Genomic DNA, 24,198 nt, shown 5'->3' with positions numbered 1-24,198 from the left:
CTGCCATTTTTATTTGGTGACTTTTGAGGTACCTTATGCTAGAAAGAATCTGTCCTCGTGTCTGACGAAGTTGCTCATATCGAAGCTGAAGCTGTCGCTGCCTTCATCACTGTGGAGCTTCACACGCCGGCTGCTCCACCGACACACCCGCCCATGAGCAGTCAGAGGCCCCTTGGAGGACTTGCCACCACTGGCCGTTCTGAGACTCGATGGCTCAGGCTACAGCTGAGTGGTCTCCCCAGTTGTTTCCCGATGCTCACTGCACAAGCTGTACTGCCCAGAACGCCTCTCCAGAGGCCTTGCTTCTGACTGTGCTCTGCGCCGCAGAACTGGGCTCCCTTCGCCACTCCCCTTCTCCCTGCGGCGCTGTTACTGTGTCCTGCCACACAGCTACCCTATCTTATGTCTACTCAGACGCACTCTGTGGTCCTGAGGATACTTTGGAGGTAACCAGGTGACTGTGATTGTTGCAGCTCTTAGCGTGACGCATTTTGACAAAGCCAGGAGCCTAAGGATGCCTTCAGTGGTCAAGCACAGATCTGGGTCTTGTGGTGGTCCCAAAGGAACTGTTCTGGGTTAGCACAAAGATACAGCTGGCCTCTAGAATATTCCCTACTTCTTTGCCCATCATAGTCCATCTACTGTTATTGCATGGCCCCAAAGGAACATGTGGAGAGACCCTGTGTGTCTCTGATGACAGTCCTCGGCTCAAGGTAAGATCTGGCGTGTGAGGCTGACCATTCCCATGCGGCTGCTTTGGCTTTAGCCCTTGCTGTGTGTGCCTTCTTGGAGGTTCACTGCCAGAGCCATCATCAGAACCTGGCCATCTCAGGAGCCCTTGCTGACATCTGCAAACACTGGGGCTGGAAATAGTTCCCAGACCGCCTGTAGCTGACTCCAGCACTGGTTCCCAGCTCTTTTACTGTGGTTTGCATGAGCTGTATCCATAAACCTGGATCTAACGGCCTATCCAGGTTAATATCTTTGGTATGAACTTTGATGGACATGTTTCCATAAAAGCTGACCTAAACAGCCTTGTCATCCAAAAATAACCCAACTTTTTAAAAATATATAACCTAACTTGGGCTTCCCTGGTGGCTCAAATGGTAAAGAATCTACCTTCTATGTGGGAGACCTGGGTTCAATCCCTGGGTTGGGAAGATTCCCTGGAGGAGGGCATGGCCACCCACTCCAGTATTCTTGCCTGGAGAATCCCCATGGACACAGGAGCCTGGCGGTCTGCAGTCCATGGGGTCATGACAAGTCAGACATAGCTGAGTGACTAAGCACAGCCCAACACTTTTAACTTGTTTCTTTTGGCATTTAAGATTATGTAGGACCTACCAGAGAAGGCAATGGCAACCCACTCCGGTACTCTTGCCTGGAAAATCCCATGGATAGAGGAGCCTGGTAGGCTATAGTCCACAGGGTCACTAAGAGTCGGACACAACTGAGCGACTTCACTTTCACTTTTCACTTTTGTGCATTGGAGAAGGAAATGGCATCCCAATCCAGTGTTCTTGCCTGGAGAATCCCAGGGGCGGGGGAGCCTGGCGGGCTGCCGTCTGTGGGATCGCACAGAGTCGGACACGACTGAAGTGACTTAGCAGCAGCAGCAGCAGCAGCAGGACCTACCAGAACTAGGATGTTTTTAAGGTTCAGCAAGCTCCTGGATCTTTTTACAAGGGACCATATAGTGAAGTTTTTGATGAAACTTCGTGAATTGATGCTGTAACCTTCAACAATACATTAATAATATATCATTAAATATAACATTAACTGTAGTTACTATAATATACTATAATATAATAAAATACTATAATATAATAGTTGCTGCTGCTGCTAAATCACTTCAGTCATGTCCGACTCTGTGCAACCCCATAGACGGCAGCCCACTGGGCTCCCCCGTCCCTGGGATTCTCCAGGCAAGAACACTGGAGTGTGTTGCCATTTCCTTCTCCAATGCGTGAAAGTGAAAAGGGAAAGTGAAGTCGCTCAGTCGTGTCCAAATAGTTACTCCATAATAATTATTATATTACTATAAAATATATATGAAATACCTATAAATTTATATGTAACTATTACATATTATTACAGTTGTGATTAAGTGCTTTTTGTACATTATCTAACTTACCCTGGGAGGTAATAATTTTTTACTCCCTTTGTGAAATATAGTTCAGAGAAATTAAATAACTTGGTCAGGGTCACATAACTAATTAGTTGCAGAGAGGAAACAAAAACCCAACCTCATTAGTCATTTTCTCTTGCATCAAGGCTGTTGGTGCTCCTTCAGTGTCTCCGGATCACTCTCCCCTTACCTGCAGACTGTAAACACTGCAGGTGAGAGGGGCTTCCCCAGCGACGCTGGTGGCGAAGAGCACGGCTGCCAGCGCAGGAGACATGAGACTCAAACTGGGCCCGGGTCAGGACGGTTCCCTGGAGGAGGGCACAGCAACCCACTCCAGTATCCTTGTTTCCAAAATCCCATGGACAGAGCAGCCTGGCAGGCTGCGATCCTGGGGTTTCAAAGAGTCAGACACGACTGAGCAACTTAGCACACGTGCATGCAGATAAGAGCCCACCTTCCAGACTTGGGGCTCAGAACCGTTCCCTGTGAGCATTTCTAGACACACAGTGCATGTTCAGTACCATCAGTTGGCTCTGAAGGCATTCAAGGGATACGACTTGTAAATAACATTTGTGTAAATTTAACCATACACCGTAAAAGCAGTTTACTAACACAAGAATGCTTTTCTGAATGCGTTTGTAAAGCTAAAGTGAATACCACCCCTCCCCCATTAATCTGCATTCTCCATTAGGAGACTTGACTGTATTGTTTTTGCAGATATCACATGTGTGTATCCTGCCTTGCCACACCCTCCTACTCTGCCATCTGCTTTGTCTGGGAGTGTTCCCTGGGCTGGTTCTATGAGATGTATTACCCGGAATGAGGGGCAGGCTGTGAAGAGAAGAACCTGGCTTAGAAGTTAGACAACTCTAGTTGCTCAGGTTATCACAGTGAGCCTCAGTTTTCTGATCTTTAAAAAGATGGCATTTTTAAAAATAGGAAGGCCTTATGGTTTCAGCTCTGATACATAAAAAGCTTGAAAGTCATCACTCGCTACAAGGGAAAAAGCTGAACAAGCTGAGTGTTAGTGACTTTTCCTGGACTTGTCAGAGAACTGAGGTCAAGGAAAAATTGTTGCTCAGTTACTCAGTCGTGTCTAACTCTTTGCAACCCCATGGACTGCAGCACGCCAGGCTTCCCTGTCCTTCACCATCTGTCGGAACTTGCTCAAACTCATGTCCATTGAGTCAGTGATGCCATCCAACTATTTCTTCTTCTGTTGTCCCCTTCTCCTCCTACTCTCAATCTTTCCTAGTATCAGGGTCTTTTCCAATGAGTCAGTTCTTCACATCAGGTGGCCAAAGTATTGGAGCTTCAGCATCAGTCCTTCCAATGAATATTCAGGGTTGATTTCCTTTAGGATTAACTGGTTTGATCTCCTTGCAGTCCAAGGAGCTCTCAAGATCTTCTCCAGCACCACAGTTCAAAAGCTTCAATTCTTCGGTGCTCAGTCTTATGTCCAACTCACATCTATACATGACCACTGGAAAAATCATAGCTTTGACTATGATTATACAGACCTTTGTTGGCATAGTAATGTCTCTTCTTTTTAATATGCTGTGTAGGTTTGTCATAACTTTTCTTCCAAGGGGCAAGCATCTTTTAATTTCATGGATGCAGTCACCATCCACAGTGATTTTGGAGCCCCCTAAAATAAAATCTGTCCCTGTTTGAATTGTTTCCCAGGAAAAGTCATCACCCCTAAATCTGGAAAAACAGATGCATGTAGGGAATCATAACCAAGATCTGCTTATTGGGAACAGAAGCTGCCAGAGCCATAGACTGGAATAAATGCTCAATGGGCAACTTGGAAGAATTGCTGGGAGCAGAGTTTTGGCCAATGTGAGAGTGAGAACCTCCAGGGGCCACAGTCTTAGGGACCCCTCGTATTTTTGTAGATTTTACCTCCTGGAACCCCAACAGGTCTTCTCATGGTAAAAAGCCAAGGAAAATTTGTGTGCTTCCAACAGGCTTGCAGGGGAAAGTTAATCATTTTGAACAAGCGTTCACCACCACAAAGACCTACACGACAAAGGAAAAGAAGTTATCAGAGCCTTAGCCGATGGAGAAAAAGGAAATGACCCAACCCCAGGCCCTTCTAGCCTTCCTGTCTCACCTAACGGGAAAACAGAAAGTTCAGAAACACCTGTGAAGGTCATAGTCCAGGGACAGAGCTCACCGAAAGATAAACACAGAATGATAGAACGCTTCCACCACCTCCTGTCAGACCGCCCATCATCTGGTGTCCAGTATAACAGTGGATTACAGTGAAAAGGGCTGCATGCTACACAAATTACAGTGAGTTTTTAGGGAAACCAAAGACAAAAAGAGAGACACAAACTAGTGTACTAATGGAAAGTGAAGACTCTGACACAGACCAGATATCAAACATAGTCCAACTCCTATGGGCTAGTCCAGCCAGGTTAACACAGAGCCGCACACGAAAGGTTCTTAATACCCAAATAAGAGCCTGAATAAGAACTTCTCATGGAAAAATTACAAGTCATGCTGACAGGAGAAGAGTTCAAGACTGGTTCAAAAGCTAGTTCTTTGAGGAGATCAATAAATTTAATAAACCTCTAGCCAGTTAACCAAGAAAAGCAAGAGAGAGAATATATATTACCAATATCAGAACAGAAGAACGGATCATCATTACTGATCTCATGGACATAATATTATGGAAAACCCTATGCCCACATATAGACTAATTCCTTGAAAGACTCAAACTATACCAGAACTCACACAAGGAGAAATAAATCATCTCAATAATGTCTGTCTTTAAAAAGTGAATCAGCAAATAATAACCTTCCAAAACAAAAAGCACCAAGTCCAGATGGTTTCACTGATGAATTCTACCAACTATATAAGGAAGAAATGATACCAGTTCTCTACAGTCTCTCCAAAGGCTAGAAGCAGAGGGAATACATCAGAATTCATTCTTTGAGGCCAGCACTTCAACCTAATACTTCAACCAGATAAAGATATTATGAGAAAAAGAAACTCTAGACCAGCATCTCTCATGAACATAAATATAAAAATCCTAAACAAAATATTAGCAAATTGAATTAAACCATGCATGAAAAGAATTATACGCCATGACCAAGTGGAAGTTGTTCCAGGTAGGTAAGGTTGGTTCAACAATTAAAAATTGATTATGTAAGCAACCATATCAAGAGGGTAAGGAAGAAAATTTACATGATTATACCAATAGATGTAGAAGAAGCGTCTGGCAAGGTCCAAAACTCATTCATATAAAAACTCTCAGCAAACTAGGAATAGAGGGGAACTTTCTCAACTTGATAAGAATATCTACAAAAACCTGCCCTAACATTATACTTAATGGTGAGAAACTGGATAATTTCCTCTTAAGAGAGGGAAGAAGGCAAGAATGTCTCCTCTCACCACCCCAGTTCGACATTGTACTGGAAGTCCTAGCTTTACTGCAAGAAGACAAAAAGAGAGGAAAAAAAAGGTATATAGATTGGGAAGGAATAAATATAACCATCTCTGTTTGTGGATGACATGACTGTCTATATGGAAAACTCCCAAAAAATCAACAGAAATTTCCTGGAACTAATAAGTGATTATAGCATGGTTGCAGGATACAAGGTCAATATATAAAAGTCAATTACTTCCTTATGCTGCTGCTGCTGCTAAGTCACTTCAGTCGTGTCTGACTCTGTGCAACCCCACAGACGGCAGCCCACCAGGCTCCCCCGTCCCTGGGATTCTCCAGGCAAGAACACTGGAGTGGGTTGCCATTTCCTTCTCCAATGCATGAAAGTGAAAAGGGAAAGTGAAGGGGCTCAGTCGTGACCGACTCTTCATGACCCCATGGACTGCAGCCTACCAGGATCCTCTGTCCATGGGATTTTCCAGGCAAGAGTACTGGAGTGGGGTGCCATTGCCTTCTTCTCCTTATATGCTAGCAATGAATAATTGGAATTTGAAATTAAAACACAATATCATTTGCAATAGCACCCAAAGAAGGAAATACTTATGTACAAATCTAGCAGAATATTCACAAGAGCTGTATGCAAAAACTGAGAAGGTCTCAAGTAAATGCAAATATAATCAGTGTTCTTGGATTGGAAAGTTCAATACTTTCACGATGTTGATTCCTTCCAACTTGATCCATAGGTTCTATAATCCCATTCAGAATCCCAGCAAACTGTTTTGTGAACATTGAGAAACTGATTCTGCACTTTATGTGGAAAGGCAAATGACCTAGAATAGACAGCACAACAGTGAAGAACAGTGTTGGAGGACTGACACACCCTACTTTAAGACTCACTATAAAACTGCAGTAATGAATAAGGCGTGGCTTTGGTGAAAGGAAGAACACATAGATCAGTGGGGAAAAGTGGAGAGCCCGTAAATAGAGCCCCATAGATACAGTCAACTGATCCACGATAAAGGAGAGAAGGCAATTCAGTGGAGCAAGGATATTTTTACTTTAAATGGTACTGAAAAAAATTGATGATTCATATGCAAAAAATAATAATAATCTAGACATAGAACTTACATATTTCACAAAAATAAACCCAAAGTGGATCATGGACCTAAATGTGAAACTGTAAAACTTTCAGAAGATAAAATGGAAAAATTGATGAGTTTTTAGATGTAACACCAAAAGCAAGATCTAGGAAAGAAAATATTGATAACTTGGATTTTATTTAAAGTAAAAAGTGCTCTGTGAAAGATACTGTTAAGAGAATGAAAAGACAAATTACAAACTTGGAGAAAGTACTTATAAAATACATGCTTAATAAAGGACTGCTATCCAAAATATACTTAGAGCTCATAGGAAAGCAACTCAGTTAAATGGCAAAATATCTAAAAACACAGCTCATCAAAGAAAGATATACAGATGGCAAATAAGCATATGAAATAAGTTCATCATCATTTGTCATTAGGGAATTGCAAGTTAAAACAATAACTTGCAATTAGTTACCAATATAAGGATATTCAGTTCAGTTCAGTCGCTCAGTCGTGTCCAACTCTTTGCGACCCTATGAATCACAGCACACCAGGCCTCCCTGTCCATCACCAACTCCGGGAGTTCACTCAAATCCATCTCCATCGAGTCGGTGATGCCATCCAGCCATCTCATTCTCTGTCGTCCCCTTCTCCTCCTGCCCCCAATCCCTCCCAGCATCAGAGTCTTTTCCAGTGAGTCAACTCTTTGCATGAGGTGGCCAAAGTATTGGAGCATCAGTCCTTCCAGAGAACACCCAGGACTGATCTCCTTTAGGATGGACTGGTTGGATCTCCTTGCAGTCCAAGGGACTCTCAAGAGTCTTCTCCAGCACCACAGTTCAAAAGCATCAATTCTTCGGCGATCAGATTTCTTCACAGTCCAACTGTCACATCCATACATGACCACTGGAAAAACAATAGCCTTGACTAGACGGACCTTTGACGGCAAAGTAATGCCTCTACTTTTTAATATGCTATCTAGGTTGGTCATAACTTTCCTCCCAAGGAGTAAGCATCTTTTAATTTCATGGCTGCAATCTGCACCCGCAGTGATTTTGGAGCCCAAAAAAATAAAGTCTGACACTGTTTCCACTGTTTCCCCATCTATTTCCCCTGAAGTGATGGGACCAGATGCCATGATCTTTGTTTTCTGAATGTTGAGCTTCAAGCCAACCTTTTCACTCTCCCCTTTCACTTTCATCAAGAGGCTTTTGAGTTCCTCTTCACTTTCTGCCATAAGGGTGGTGTCATCTGCATATCTGAGGTTATTGATATTTCTCTCGGCAATCTTGATTCCAGCTTGTGCTTCTTCCAGCCCAGTGTTCCTCATAATGTAATCTGCATATAAGTTAAATAAGCAGGGTGACAATATACAACCTTGACGTATTCCTTTTTCTATTAGGAACCAGTCTGTTGTTCCATGTCCAGTTCTAACTGTTGCTTTCTGACCTGCATACAGATTTCTCAAGAGGCAGGTCAGGTGGTCTGGTATTTCCATTGCTTTAAGAATTTTCCACAGTTTGTTGTGATCCACACAGTCAAAGGCTTTGGCATAGTCAGTGAAGCAGAAATAGATGTTTTTCTGGAACTCTCTTGTTTTTCCCATGATCCAGCAGATGTTGGCAATTTGATCTCTGGTTCCTCTGCCTTTTCTAAAACCAGCTTGAACATCTGGAAGTTCACAGTTCACGTATTGCTGAAGCCTGGCTTGGAGAATTTTGAGCATGACTTTACTAGCATGTGAGATGAGTGCAAATGTGCGGTAGTTTATAAGAATATTATAATGGCTCAAATCTAACAATATCAAATGCTGACAAGGATGTGAAGCAGCAGGAACTCTTGCTAAGTGGGAATGCAAAATGATAAAAACCACTGTGGAAAGTAGTTGGGCAGTCTTCCACAAAGCTAAATGCAGTATTATTCAGTGATTGAACTACTAGGTATTTAGCCGATTGAACTGAAAACCTACCCTCACACAAAAAGCTGCATGAAAATATTTACAGTACCTTTATTCATAATCACCCTAAACTGGAAACAATCAAGATGTCCTTTAAAACAGGGATCCTCAACTCTCACGATCTAGTGTCTGATGATCTCAGGTGGAACTGATGTAATAATAAAGAAATAAAGTGCACAATGAATGTAATGCACTTGAATCATCCTGAGATCATCCACACCGTCATGGTTATCTGGGTCATGAAGATCTTTTTTGTAAAGTTCCTCTGTGTATTCTTGCTACCTCTTCTTAATATCTTCTGCTTCTGTCAGGTCCCTACCATTTCTGTCCTTTATTGTGCCCATCTTTGCACAAAATGTTCCCTTATATCTCTAGTTTTCTTGAAGAGATCTCTAGTCTTTCCATTCTATTGTTTTCCTCTATTTCTTTGCATTGTTCACTTAAGAAGGCTTTCTAATATCTTCATGCTGTTCTCTTGAACTCTCCGTTCTCCTTTGCCTCTTGCTTCTCTTCTTTTCTCAGTTATTTGTTAGGCCTCTTTGGACAATCACTTTGCCTTCTTGCATTTCTTTTTCTTGGGAATGGGTTTGGTCAGCACCTCCTGTACAGTGTGACAAACCTCCATCCATAGTTCTTCAGGCATTCTGTCTACCAGATTTAATGCCTTGAATTGACTTGTTACTTGTTACTTCCAATGTGTAATCATAAGTGATTTGATTTTGGTCATACCTGAATCGTCTAGTGTTTTTCCCTACTTTCTTCAATTTATGCTTGAATTTTGCAATAAGGAGCTGATGATGTGAGCCACAGTCAGCCGCAGGTCTTGTTTTTGCTGACTGTGGAGCTTCTTCATTTTTGGCTGCAAAGAATATAATCAATCTGATTTCAGTATTGACCATCTGGTGATGTCCATGTGTAGAGTCGTCTCTTGTATTGTTGGAAGAGGGTGTTTGTTATAACCAGTGTGTTCTCTTGGCAAAACTCTTGTTAGCCTTTGCCCTGCTTCATTCCGTGCTCCAAGGTCAAACTTGCCTGTTACTCCAGGTATCTCTTGACTTCCTACGTTTGTATTCCAATAACCTGTGATGAAAGGGCATCTTTTTTTTTTTTTGGTGTTTGTTCTAGAAGGTCTTGGAGGTCTTCACATAACTGTTCTACTTCAGCTTCTTCAGCATCAGTGGTTGGGGCATAGACTTGGACCACTGTGATGTTAAATGGTTTGTCTTGGAAACAAACTGAGATCACCCTACCTTTGGAAACTAGAGGAGTCTATAAGATGAAGGCAATAGGAGCTGCACATGATCACTTGTTGACAAGGTTGTTTCCCATGGGCTATGGGTTAAAATATTCTGATGGTCCTATTTATGTGTACTAGGATGGACAACTCTATAAATCAGTGAAAAATGGCAGGAGTGGGAGTTTACAGATTTTTTTTTTAAAGGGGAGGAAGTTAGGAAAAAAAGTAGGAAGTACACACAGTAATATGTGTAAACAGCTTTGTGTCCAGAAGGTATTATTATTTTACATAAATTTATACCCTGAAGGTATTATTTATTATGTATAAAGTATTATTACTTCCACATTATTTCCTGCATAATTTGAACCATGTTCTTCAGCAGCAAGAGACAAATCCAAAAGCTCAGAACTTTTTCAGATAGTTTTTAGCAAATTTGTCTGTCTTCTGAAGTGCTCATTTAATTTCTCTAGACAGGTTCAGTTGTATTTCTGTAGGAGCTGTATACATCACAGCAGCTTATCATAAATACCTAAAGCAAAGGAAATAGGTTATTAAGAAAATAAAGTTGATTAGCCATCTGTATGTCTTCTTTGCAGAAATGTCTGTTTATGTCTTCTGCCCACTTTTTGATTGGATTGTTCATTTTTCTGGTATTGAGTTGTATGAGCTGCTTGTATATTTTAGAGATTAATTCTTCATCAATTGTTTGTTTGCTATTATTTTCTCCCATTCTGGGGGTTGTATTTTCACCTTGCTTATAGTTTCCTTCATTGTGCAAAAGCTTTTAAGTTTAATTAGGTCCCATTTGTTCATTTTTGTTTTTATCTCCATTACTCTAGGAGGTAGGTCACAGAGGATCTTGCTGTGATTTATGTCAGAGAGTGTCCTGCTGATGTTTTCCTCTAAGAGTTTTATAGTTTCTGGTCTGAGATCTAAGTCTTTAATCCATTTGAGTTTATTTTTGTGTACAGTGTTAGGAACTGTTCTAATTTCATTCCTTTACACATAGTTGATCATCATCAAAAAGTCTACAAACAATAAATGCTGGAGAGGGTATGGAGAAAAGGGAACCCTCTTACACTGTTGCTGGGAATGCAAACTGATACAGCCACTATGGAGAACAGTGTGGTGATTCCTTTAAAAATTAGGAATAAAACTACCATATGACCCAGCAATCCCACTACTGGGCATATACCCTGAGGAATCCAGAATTGAAAAAGACACATATACCCCAATATTCATTGCAACACTTTTTACAACAGCCAGGACATGGAAGCAACCTTGACAGATTGAATGGATAAGGAAGTTGTGGTACATATACACTATGGAATATTACTCAGCCATAAAAGGGAACATGTTTGGGTCAGTTCTATTGATGTGGAAGAACTTTGAGCCTATTACACAGAGTGAATAAGCTGTGTCTATCCACAGAAAGAGACGGACAAATACCGTACATTAATGCATATACACAGAATCTAGAAAGATGGTACCAGCGATCCCACATGCAAGGCAGCCACAGGAGACACAGATGTAGAGAACACTCCTTTGGACTCAGTGGGAGAGGGAGAGAGCGGGTTGCGTTGAGAGAAGAGCACTGAAACATGCATCCCCACGCATAAAACAGTAAGCAGTGCGAGTGTGGCGTGTGACTCAGGGCACCCGGAGCCGGTGCTCTGTGACGACCTGGAGGGCGGGCTGGGGAGGGAGGTGGGGCGCTCAGGATGGGGGGACACAGCTATGCCTACGGCCAATCCACACTGATGTGAGGCAGAAACCACCACAATACTGTAAAGTAGTTGTCCTCCAACTAAAACAAATAAATGTTTAAAAAAGAAAATATACCATTAACTGCTCCTGCTGCTGCTACTGCTGCTAAGTCACTTCAGTCGTGTCCGACTCTGTGCGACCCCATAGACGGCAGCCCACCAGGCTCCCCCATCCCTGGGATTCTCCAGGCAAGAACACTGGAGTGGGTTGCCATTTCCTTCCCCAATGTGTGAAAGTGAAGTTGCTCAGTCATGTCAGACTCGTAGCGACCCCATGGACTGCAGCCCACCAGGCTCCTTCATCCATGGGATTTTCTAGGCAAGAGTACTGGAGTGGGGTGCCATTGCCTTCTCTGTTAACTGCTCCTTCAGTTCAGTTCAGTCGCTCAGTTGTGTCTGACTCTTCCCGACCCCATGAATCACAGCACGCCAGGCCTCCCTGTCCATCACCAACTCCCGGAGTTCACTCAAACTCATGTCCATCGAGTCAGTGATGCCATCCAGCCATCTCATTCTCTGTCATCCCTGTCTCCTCCCACCCCCAATCCCTCCCAGCATCAGAGTCTTTTCCAGTGAGTCAACTAGGTGATGCCAAAACATGTGAGTAGAAAGTAGGAAAGGTTTGATATTTTGTTTGAGATACTGCTTAATATCTGACAGTTTCAGACACATTTTTAGCACAGTATCAACTGAGCATCTGGATATTTGAATTTTTCTCTTTGCAGCTGCTAGTGTTGATATGGTAGAAACATAGGCAAAGCTTCAAAGTTAAATTACTTCCAAATGCTTTTAACAGCATTTAATTAAAAATAAAGTTTCATTCAACAGCACCCATTCCACCTTCTTTTATGTATCCTGTTTTTCATATCTGTAAACACACATTGTTGGTAGGAATGTAAAATGGCCCAATCATTTAGGAAAACTTTTCGGCAGTTTCTTATTAGACTAAATGCATGTGCACCCTTGAAAGACTGAAGGCAGGAGGAGAAGGGGGCGACAGAGGATGAGATGGTTGGATGGTGTCACTGACTCAATGGACATGAGTTTGAGCAAACTGTGGGAGACAGTGAAGGACAGGGAAGCCTGGAAGGCGGTAATCATGAGGTCACAAAGAGTCAGACACAAGGGAAATGATAATATCTGTTCACATAAACACTTGAACATGAACATCCATAGAGACTTTATTCATAATAGCTAAATACTGGAAATAACCTGAATCTTCATCAACTGGTAAATCAATAGACAAATTGTGTTGTTGATATAATGGAATATTACTCAGCAATAAAAATGAATTACTGACAGAAAAAAAAAAAAAAAGAAATGGAGTTGGAGCACCAAAAAAGAATTTTTCTACTGCTCTTCAAATCAGTAGAAAACCTGATGACTAAATACACAGAATTTTGTCTTCAAACATACTGTTCAGTTCAGTTCAGTTCAGTCACTCAGTCGTGTCCGACTCTGCGACCCCATGAATTGCAGCACTCCAGGCCTCCCTGTCCATCACCAACTCCTGGAGTTCACTCAGACTCACCTCCATGGAGTAAGTGATGCCATCCAGCCATCTCATCCTACTGTTAATTTGCCTCAGTACACAGGCAAATACTTTGCCACAGACTGAAAATTTGCTCTATTTAAATCAAACTTACTCCTATTAATAATAGCTGTGAAATAGTGGAACATATTATTGTACCAATAAAGTATTATCCATTCGAATGAAACAAGACTCTAATATATCCATAGTTGCATTTGCAGCTGAGCTAACTCCCTTCAGTCATGTGTGACTCTTTGAGACCCCATGGACTGTGGCCCGGCAGGCTCGTCTGTCCATAGGATTCTCCTGGCAAGAATACTGGAGTGGGTTGCTGTGCCCTCCTCCAGGGGATCTTCCCGACCCAGGGATTGAACCTGTGTCTCTTATGTCTCCTGCATTGGCAGCCATGTTCTTTGCCACTAGCGCTATATATATATGCATCTGCAGAATCGCCTTTAAGAATTTAAATATCAAAATCAAGTCAATTGACTTGAAGATAGAAATATGGACCTAGTGAATTTCTGAGAGCCCTTCATATGCCAGGATTCCATACTTTGACTTGTTTGAACTGGTAGCAGCAGTATTTCCTGGCATCAGGTATTCTCAGCTTCCCTCTGAGCATACCTCTGCTCTGCATCCAGCCCCACCCATACAAACACATACAGACACACGCACAAATGGTTGCAGATAGTTTGGGATTTGCAGTGCGAAGAGCATCACATAACTTTCTCTTTCCTTTTTTCTCTCCCTTCGTACTATGTGAGTCATTCAACATTCTGTACAACTAGACAAATGAAAAGAGTCCTTTGTTTTGACATAATTAGCAGCTCTCTTCATTTTCATTATGTGCATGGCTACGATAACAAACATGGTGCCTTTCAGCAGCATCGTAGTCAGGAAGTTCCTCCTGCCATGTGTGGGTGGGGAAGGCAGGGTGAGGGGACCCAGATGCGTGGGCTGCCCCTCGCCAGGCATGCAGATGTGTTTCTGCACACATGCCCAGACGCTGACCCCGCCGGCATTATTACCGTGTCCCAGCTGCCGGGCCTCCTCCTCTGCATGTGCGGGCCTCAGTTTCACACTGTTCATGCGCTTACGTATGAGGCACAGCATTCCCACATTTCACATGTGGCAGTTACTATTGAAAATGAGCAGTTCTAACTCTTCTGGAAAATGATAAAGAATCTTTTAAATTGCTTTGAAATGTGGCCATCATTTCAAAATGACTTCTCATGCAGCTATTGAATTCACAATGCAGACTTCTGACCTTTCCCCTTGCATGTTGAGAAAACGTGGCTCTGAGTATTCCACTTTAAAGATAGTCAAGAAATTAATATTTGCATACATAATACATCATAATGAGTTTTTACTTTCCTTTTATTTCTCATCTCCAAGGCCTATTTTTTAAAAGTAGCATGTCTATAAATTGAACATTGTTTTTTATTATTAAATCCAGGCATCAAGTAAGAGAAATTTGGCATCTTCTAGAAATTCTCCACAGGGAAAGAATTAGCTTTATAAAAATATAATCCAGTCATTGCTTCAAACTATAGTTAGAGCATAGCACCACTGATTAGAGGAAATGGATTAATTTGATAAATTTTGACTTATAATCTAAAGTATAAAATATAGAAGCATGATAGTTTCTCTAAATTAAAATGAACAGAATCTTAGTTATTCATTTTTTTATATTCAGCATTTTGCAGGGTAAATATAAAAGTGAATCATAACTTAAAAGGATGAAAAATGCAAATGACAGATGATCAGATTTTGAAAGATGGGGTTCATGTCCATTTCCTTCTTTAATGCCGGAATAATAAACTTAAAAAAGCCAAAATCTATAATTTATCATAGATAACAATCTTGGTGATCAGTTATAAGAAATGAATGACCTAAATACTGAGGAGACTTTTTTGAGGGACTGTCATTATCAATAGTAGAGTCAGAGACTTCCCTGGCAATCCAGTGGCTAAGAGTTCCCTTTCCAATGCAGGGGGTGTGGGTTCAATCCTTGGTTGGAAGCTAAGATCCCACAGCCCTCAGTCAAAAAACCAAAATTAAAACAGAAGCAATATTGTAACAAATACAAGAAAGACTTAAAATGGTCCACATAAAAATCTTAAAAGTTGCTGATGCTGAGTGCTAAAAGACACATATCTTTCAGTTAAAAACCAAAATATGAAACAGAAGCAATATTGTAACAAATTCAAGAAAGACTTTTAAAATGGTCCACATAAAAATCTTAACAGTTGTTGCTGAGTGCTAAAAGAAACACATCCTGGTTACCAAGCATGTGGTTTCTGGCCCTCATGAAAACTATTCTGCTTCCTTCAGTAAAACTTGTTTTGCCTGTTTGGATACACATATACATATTTATCTCAGTGTCACAAATAAAGGTGCAAACTCATTCAGCTTTGACCATACCGACAAAATAGGATGGAAAATGAAAGCAATGTTCTGACTAATTCAGGCAGAAGTAATGAATATTTACTGTTCCTGAAAGTACTGCCTGAAATTTATAAACAAAAAGGTATGTTATAAGATATCTTTTCCTGAACTCTCCAAATAGTTACTTCAGATTTTCTCCATGTATAAAAAAAGCAATATAAAGTGAAGTCGCTCAGTCGTGTCCAACTTTTTGCAACCCCATAGACTGTAGCCTACCAGGCTTCCATCCATAGGATTTTCCAGACAAGAGCACCGGAGTGGGTTGCCACTTCCTTCTCCAGGGGATCTTCCCAACCCAGGATCGAACCCAGGTCTTCTGCATTGCAGGCAGACGCTTTACCCTCTGAGCCACCAGGAAAGCCCTTCACCACGTATATTTTTGTTCAGGTGCATGTGCTATATCATGCTGTGCTTACTCACCCATTGTGTCTGACCCTGCAACCCCACGGACTGTAGCCCACTAAGCTCCCACTGTCCATGCGGATTCTCCATGCAAGAACACTGGAGTGGGTTGCCATGCCTTCCTCTCAAATTCATATATATAATAACAATTGTAGTGTTCTCTGAAAGAAAATTTCAGTTCAGTTCAGTCGCTCAGTCGTGTCTGACTCTTTGCGACTCCATGGACTGCAGCACCCTAGGCTTCCCTGTCCATCACCAACTCCCAGAGCTTGATCAAACTCCTCGAGTTTGTGATGCCATCCAACCGTCTCATCCTCTGTTGTCCCCTTCTCCTCCTACCTTCAATCTTTCCCAGCATCAGGGTCTTTTCTAAGGAATCAGTTCTTGGCATCAGGTGGCCAAAGTATTGGAGTTTTGGCCTCAGCATCAATCCTTCCAATGAATATTCAGGACTGATTTCCTTTAGGAATGACTGGTTGGATCTCCTCGCAGTCCAAGGGACTCTCAAGAATTTTCTCCAACACCACAGTTCAAAAGCATCAATTCTTCAGCGCTAGCCAGTCCATCCTAGAGGAGATCAGTCCTGGGTGTTCATTGGTAGGACTGATGTTGAAGCTGAAACTCCAATACTTTCGCCACCTCATGTGAAGAGCTGACTCATTGGAAAAGACCCTGATGCTGGGAAAGACTGAGGGCAGGAGGAGAAGGAGACGACAGAGGATGAGATGGTTGGATGGAATCACTGACTCAATGGACATGGGTTTGGGTAAACTCCAAGAGTTGGTGATGGACAGGGAGGCCTGGAGTGCTGCGGTTCATGAGGTCACAAAGAGTGGACACAACTGAGCGACTGAACTGAACTGAACTGAAGCTTTCTTTATGGTCCAACTCTTACATCCATACATGACTACTGGAAAAAAACATAGCTTTAACTAGACAGACCTTTGCTGGCAAAGTAATGTCTCTGCTTTTTAATATGCTGTCTAGGTTGGTCATAGATTGTCTTCCAAGGAGCAAGCATCTTTTTATTTCATGGCTGCAGTCACCATCTGCAGTAAGCTTGTAGCCCAAGAAAATAAAATCTGTCACTGTTTCCATTGTTTCCCCATCTATTTGTCATGAAGTGATGGGACTGTATGCCATGATCTTAGTTTTTTGAATGTTGAGTTTTAAGCCAGGTTTTTCACTCTCCTCTTACACTTTCATCAAGAGGCTCTTTAGTTCTTTTTTGCTTTCTGCCATAGGGGTGGTGTCATCTGCATATCTGAGGTTATTGATATTTCTCCCAGCAATCTTGATTCCAGCTTGTGCTTCATCCAGTCTGGCATTTCTCATGATGTACTCTGCATATAAGTTAAATAAGCAGGGTGACAATATACAGCCTTGACGGACTCCTTTCTCAATTTGGAACCAGTCTGTTGTTCCATGTCTGGTTCTAACTATTGCTTCTTGACCTGAATACACATTTCTCAGGAGGCAGGTATGATAGTCTGTTATTCCTATCTCTTGAAGAATTTTCCACAGTTTGTTGTGATCCACACCAGTCAAAGGCTTTGGCATAGTCAATAAGCAGAAGTAGATGTTTTTCTGGAACTCTCTTGCTTTTTCTATTGCCAACAGATGTTGGCAATTTGATCTCTGGTTCCTCTGCCTTTTCTAAAACCAGCTTGAACATCTGGAAGTTCTTGGTTCATGTACTGTTGAAGCCTAGCTTGGAGAATTTTGCACATTAGTTTGCTAGCATGTGAAATGAGTGCAATTGTGCGGTAGTTTGAACATTCTTTGGTATTGGCTTTCTTTGAGATTGGAATGAAAACACATTTTCCAGTCCTGTGGCGACTGCAGAGTTTTCCAAATTTGCTGGTATATTGAGGGCTGTACTTTAACAGCATCATCTTTTAGGATTTGAAATAGTTCAGCTGGAATTCCATCACCTCCACTAGCTTTGTTTGTAGTGATGCTTCCTAAGGCCCACTTGACTTTGTACTCAAGTATGTCTGGATCTAGGTGAGTGATCACACCATCATGGTTATCTGGGTCGTGAAGATCTTATGTGTGTTCTTGCCACCTCTTCTTAATTAATATCTTCTGCTTCTGTTAGGTCCATACCATTTCTTTCCTTTATTGTGCCCATCTTTGCATGAGATATTCCCTTGGCATCTCTAATTTTCTTGAAGAGATCTCTAGTCTTTCCCATCCTATGGTTTTCCTCTATTTCTTTGCACTGATCACTTAGGAAAGGTTTCTTATTGCTCCTTGCTATTCTTTGGAGCCCTGCATTCAGATAGGTATATCTTTCCTTTTTTCCTTTACCTTTTGCTTCTCTTCTTTTCTCAGCTATTGGTCAGGCCTCCTCAGCCAGAGACTGAGCAGATCAGTCTCCGTGGGGTCTCTGGCTCCTGGTGTGCACAAGGTTTTGTTTGAGCCCTCTAAGCATCTCTGGCAGGTATGGGGTTTTGATTCTAAACGTGATTTTGCCAATCCTACCATCTTGCTGGGGTTTCTCCCTTACCCTTGTATGTGGTGTATCTTTTTTTTGTGGGATCCAAAAAAAGGATCCAAAATTTTCCTGTCAGTTGTTCAGCAACGAGTTGCAATTTTCAAGTTCTCACAGGATAAGATGAGCACACGTCCTTCTACTCCACCATCTTGTATGTAATTTGAAAGAAAATTTAGAGTAACTCTAAGAAGACTTCAGATCCAACCCATTCAAGAAGAATTAAAAAGAATAAAAAGCCTGGAAAATGTCTTCTTATTTGATATGGAAAGAAGAAAGGTTGCATTTTATTTACATCTTGAAGTTCTATCAAATAATTCTGATTATTGACCTTGAGACTATTGTAACAAAAAATTCTTATTAAAGGACCCAAAGGTATACCCATAAACTTTTTTCTAAGCTGCCTATTTTTAATCACAAAGATGAAGAAACTAAGCAAACAGTGCTAGTCTATTTTATGCTCAGATGTCAGACATGTGACATTCATGCTCTGACAACTCTTTCCACACCACTGGCAGACATAATTAATTGATCATTATACTCTTCACTGCTCAGACAGGACCCAGGCTCACAATCTTCCTGAACAGAGTATTACCAATTTAACTCCTCACATGAGACAACCGTCTTTGCTGTCCACCTCATATATTAATGCTGAGCAAATATAGTCGAATGTTCTAGAACATAAAAGACCAAGGATTATTGCTACTGTTCCAGTGAAAAAAGTGGAAGTCGCTCAGTTGTGTCTGACTCTTTGCAACCCCATGGGACTTTGTCCATGGAATTCTCCAGGCCAGAATACTGAAGTGGGTAGCCTTCCCCTTCTCCAACCAATCTGCTTTTTACCAGGAGGTGAGTAGCTGGCATCAGGCCTGATGTAGAGTAAAAGTATCACTGTGGTAGCAGTATCACGTCATTGTCCCACAGCCCATCAGTTCAGTCTGTCCTGCTTCCTGCCATGCAGAACTGAGGCCAGCCAGCTTAAGGGACCTTCTGAAGGCTGCTGGGACTCAGGTCAGTGGTACAGGCCACAAAGGAGTGACACATAGAAGGGACAGGAAAGAGTTTGATTCCCAACTGGGATTGCCTGGAAAGGGCACCAGTAACTGAAGAGAAAAGACAAGAAGCAAATGGTGGTTTACAGATCCAGTCATCAGGGGCAAGGTCACCCCACAGTCAGGGTGCGAGGGTTAGCCCCACAGAGTGCGCTGGGACAGAGAGCAAGAGGGTCCCTGACATGACATGCCCTGACACCACCTCCTCCTCTGCCGTCACTGTGTGTGTGTATATGTGCCGAGAGAGTAACTACAGCCCCTGCTCCCTGCAGCCCAGGACGTTTCCAGAGCCCTTACAGCTGAGATGTCATTTGTTTCCCACCCTGGTGGCTTAGAAATTAGAGAATCTTCCTGCAATGCTTCGATCCCTGGGTCCGGAAGATCCCCTGGAGAAGGGAGTGGCAGCCCACTCTGGTATTTTTGCTTGGAAAACTCCATGGAGAAAGGAGCCTGCTGGACTGCAGTCCATGGAGTCACAAAGAGTCAGACACGACAAAGTGACTAACACTTTCACTTTGAATCAGCACAGGAAAGCAGGCATTGCGGTCCCCAACTTTACAACTAAAGTGCAATCTTTTGTCCAACAGCATAGAGCTGTTGCAACCTAAAGTTCCTTCCATCTGAAATATTTGCAGGAGGTGACGGAAGGTGGATATTTTGAATTATTTCCCATCTGAATGTTCAAATAACTGTGCCCTTCAGAGCTTTGCATGTACAGAACAGCTTGCAGTGGGGTGGTGAACCAGGTGCCATGTCCCAGACAGGGTGGTGAAAGTGGCTCCCCAACCCCTATCCCAGAGTCACTTCAGAATTGTCAATAGTGGGCATGCCACCTGGCCCTCAGTCATTGAAGGAGACTTTCTGTTCATCTTTCTGACAGCTGGTGACCCTGTTGCAGATGTGGGTTGTCCCTTTGTATTTCACGATAAAACTTTACTGGTGGCGATTTCTGTCTATGTGGGGGATGTTCTCAATTATTACCAGCTACATCCTCTTCAGAGCTACCCGAAAACCCCTCTCAGGGAGAACACCACGGTATGTATTCCATTCATTCCTTCCCCAGCACACCCTTCATTTCAACCATGAGAGAGTATATTTAATTTCCTTTTTCCTGGTGGGGAGTAGGTTGTTACACCTCTGTGCCCCTTTGTTGCAAAACTGTTTGGAGACTTGCTCTACTGCTGTGCGTTCACATTCGTATTTAATGGGGATTCAGACATGCCTGTAAATTTTATTGTTTTAGACAATAGCTAGTAAAGGCCAGGAGGAAGAGAAGTGAAACCGTTGTTTAAGTTTTCTAGAGCACTATTTGCATGTTGATTTTTAGCTCAGCACTTTATAGGATTCTATGCTAAGTCAGGTCACAGACATTTTATCATAAAGTAAGAGTTAGAAGTTTGTACTTCTAACAACTATGTACATATTTCACGTCTGATAAATCATAAGCAACAGACAAGTTATTACATAACAAATGAGGCTTTAATATTCCAACGCTCACTTTAGTTACCACTGCCAACCTCTTGAAATGTATATAATTCCATCGGATCATTCACTAATCTTTCCAAAGGGTTTATAATCTCATAATCTCATAATGTGTCCACCAGTTTGTTCTTGCTCTCTGTGTTCTGTAGACAAGATCTGAATCCAATTCAGATAAAACTGATGGGATAAAGAGAAAATGTGTAGTGTTCAGTGACAATGTCAGATTTTGATCTGTGTTGGAGAATACATCAGAAATATCCGTGAAATATTTTTATGGAAATGGAAACCCACCCCAGTGTTCTTGCCTGGAGAATCCCAGGGACGGGGGAGCCTGGTGGGCTGCCCTCTATGGGGTCGCACAGAGTCGGAAACGACTGAAGCGACTTAGCAGCAGCAGCAGCAGCCATTCACACGCTCATTTGTAATCCTCTAGAGAAGTGGGAGAGGCGGACATCAACTTTTACTTCTGCTTTGGAGAAGGAAAATATATTCAGTGAGAGAAACCAGATAAATAAATGTAATGATGAAAGCTGGTGTTCAAGTAAATTAATTTCAGGTTTATGAGTATTTTAGTTTAATCCCACTTAGAGAACAGCTTTAGGGTAATATTAAGAAACCTTCTAAGCTGGCCAGTTTAGGGCTTTACACAGCCTTTGTAGGGCCTGGCTTACCCATCAGCAAATGTTCTTACAAAATGCTATACACTTTATAAATTGTTTAAGACTTGTAAAAGAGATTTACGTTTTGGGTGAATTGAAATGTGCTTGTTTTCATCTCCTGAATGCAATTCACATTCTGTTTCAGTGAGAATGCTTCATTTTTCTACTGTTTAATGAACTGCCTGAGCTAAACACTGAGCTATTTCTCTGCCCATGAAGAGGAACTCCAATGCCTAAAACACCTAAAACACCTCCTGACGCTTCATTGCTCCTATATCTCAGATGGCCAGAGCCCCATGCCCTCCACTGCTCCTCCTCCAGCTTCTTCCTGCCCCCCAGCTCCTAGCCTTGGTACAGTCTGAGAGCCAAGATGCTCCACTAACATTTTAAGAGACAATGGGAGTATCATATTAGGGCTCCATTCCTTCCAGAAAAGCAGTCTGGATAAAGAAGCTCCAGGTCATGAGAAATAGTATGCCCTAAGGGTCTTTATGGATGCTTGCTTACTCATCACATTATAGGTGAATCTCATGACAAGTGAGGAAAGCTGGTCAGAGCAGATTCGCATGGAGCAGAGGGCAAACCCAAGAGGCATCTCTGGTACCACTGCAGTTTAAAAACTGGTTATTCCTCTCCCAGAGTACACCAAGGCCCCTCTGTGGGAGAGAGAACAGAGGAAGGGAAGTGGGTTTCCTCTCTGCTACAGTCAGGTTTCTGTCAAGCAATATTCAGGCTCAAACACAGGCCACAGGCCAGCCACAAAGAGCTGGGACCGATCATATCAATTCCAGCCCAAAGCCAAGCTTCCCTTTGTGGAGGCTGCTCTGACATGAACACATTTTCTAATCTGGCATATCTGTTTCCAGTGTAATTTGAATAGCAAGGGAGTTCTGGGCTCTGCAAACTCATATTGCCAATAAACAGGAAGATCTGAGTGGGGGCAGGGAAGGGTAGGTTTGGAAAACATAACACATCTATTACAATGATATGACATGTTGAACATTTAACATGTCAGTTCTTTTCAATATGACTACATTTTTTCACATAATCTTTAGGACGGCTTTAGGAGCTGGTGTTTCCTGTCCCCCTCCCCTTCATAAATGAAGAAATTGTAGGAAGAAAAGCTAAGCAGGGGGCCACAGTCCCACAGGCAGTAAGCCAGGGAGCCCAGAATCAAGCCGCAGACTACTGGAATGCAAAGCCCCTGTCCCAAGAGCAGGATGCAGGTCAATTATGGTAACCAGCTGCTTTGCATAGAGAAACCCTGCAGTTCAAACAGTTAGTAAGCAGACACACCTCTAATGCTGGCACAACCTTGAGCAGGGACCCTCAAGGCAGAGAATATATGTGGAGTTGAAGGAAGCCCACTCTGGCGCTAACAGGTGTCGTGAGGGTGGAGGGGAGATCCTCTTAGAGCAGCACTTTTCCCACATCACTATTTTTGGCCGCATTAACTTCTGCCTTTATCTCACGCACTGAACAGTGATCCACAGTGCTCAGCACTAAGTCATAAGGACCAGCAGCCCGAGGAGTCACTGTGGCAGAAAGACCCCCAAAGTCCTTTCTGGCCCCTTTTATAGATGACACAACCTCACAGTCATTTGAGACACCTTCCGCAGCCCCTGGGAGTTTCCTTCTCCAGGTAACTCCCCATAGCTGACCCCCTGATGGGACAGGATTACACCTATAGGAAAATGCTGTCTAAATAATGGTGGTATGTCAATTGCCTAAAGCAGAGAAAGCATTTCACCATAGAAATAATGTAAATGACAAGTCATTTCTCAGACAAGGTCACAAATCCTCATTTAAATCATAATGTTTCATAAGATCCCTTTTAACTGGGACTCGGTGAAGCACAGCCTCTTTTAAAATAACACTGGCTCCAGGCACACCCTGGGAAATCCCCAGCCCACGCCCACTCCAGTCCAAGTCAGCTTGCCAAGCTGCCTGGAAACATAGTCCACAAAGCAATGCTGGTGCACAAAGCCATGCCTATGACTGCCGGGTAGTTGTTATACCTAATTCATAAAAACAAACACAAAAAGTCAAATAAGAGGAGACAAAGGAATATTTTTCAAAAGAACAGAACAAGATAAAACTCCAGGAAAAAAAAAATGAAACAGAGATAAGCAATTAGTCTGATAAAGAGTTCAAGGATGGTCATAAAAATGCTCACAAATCTCAGGAGAAGAATGCATTAACACAGTGAGAACTTCAACAAATAGTTAGTAAATATAAAAGAACCAATCAGACCTAAAGGATATAATAACTTAAACAAAAAATACACTAGAGGGAATCAGTAGCAGATTAGATGATACAGAAGAATGGATCAGTGACTGGAAGACAGTAGAAGTCATTGAATCAGAACAAAACAACAAGAATTTTTTAAAATGAGGATATATTAAGGGATCTCTGGGACAACCTCAAGTACACTAACATTCACATTATGGGAGTCTGAGAAGGAGAAGAGAGAAAGAAAATGACAGAAAACTTCTTTGAAGAAAAATTCCCTAAGACAGGGAAAGGAAATATATACAGGTCCAGGAAGCACAGAGAATCC

At 42.2% G+C, this 24,198-nt stretch overlaps 1 protein-coding gene across 1 annotated transcript in view; it reads left to right on the top strand.

Moving 5' to 3' along the window:
- Positions 1-24,198, top strand: part of RNF175 (ring finger protein 175) — a 61,625-nt gene that overhangs the window by 10,781 nt on the left and 26,646 nt on the right. Inside the window, exon 4 of the mRNA XM_088828429.1 lies at positions 20,378-20,532. Within this exon, the coding sequence (XP_088684555.1) occupies positions 20,378-20,532 (155 nt within the window). The remainder of the gene's footprint in view (positions 1-20,377; positions 20,533-24,198) is intronic.

Source organism: Moschus berezovskii, chromosome 19 (assembly GCF_049115385.1).
Source record: "Moschus berezovskii isolate FMDL1 chromosome 19, NW_MosBer_1.0, whole genome shotgun sequence".
NCBI lineage: Eukaryota > Metazoa > Chordata > Mammalia > Artiodactyla > Moschidae > Moschus > Moschus berezovskii.
Note: the sequence above shows the minus strand (reverse complement) of the source record. Positions and strands in the feature narration are given on the sequence as shown.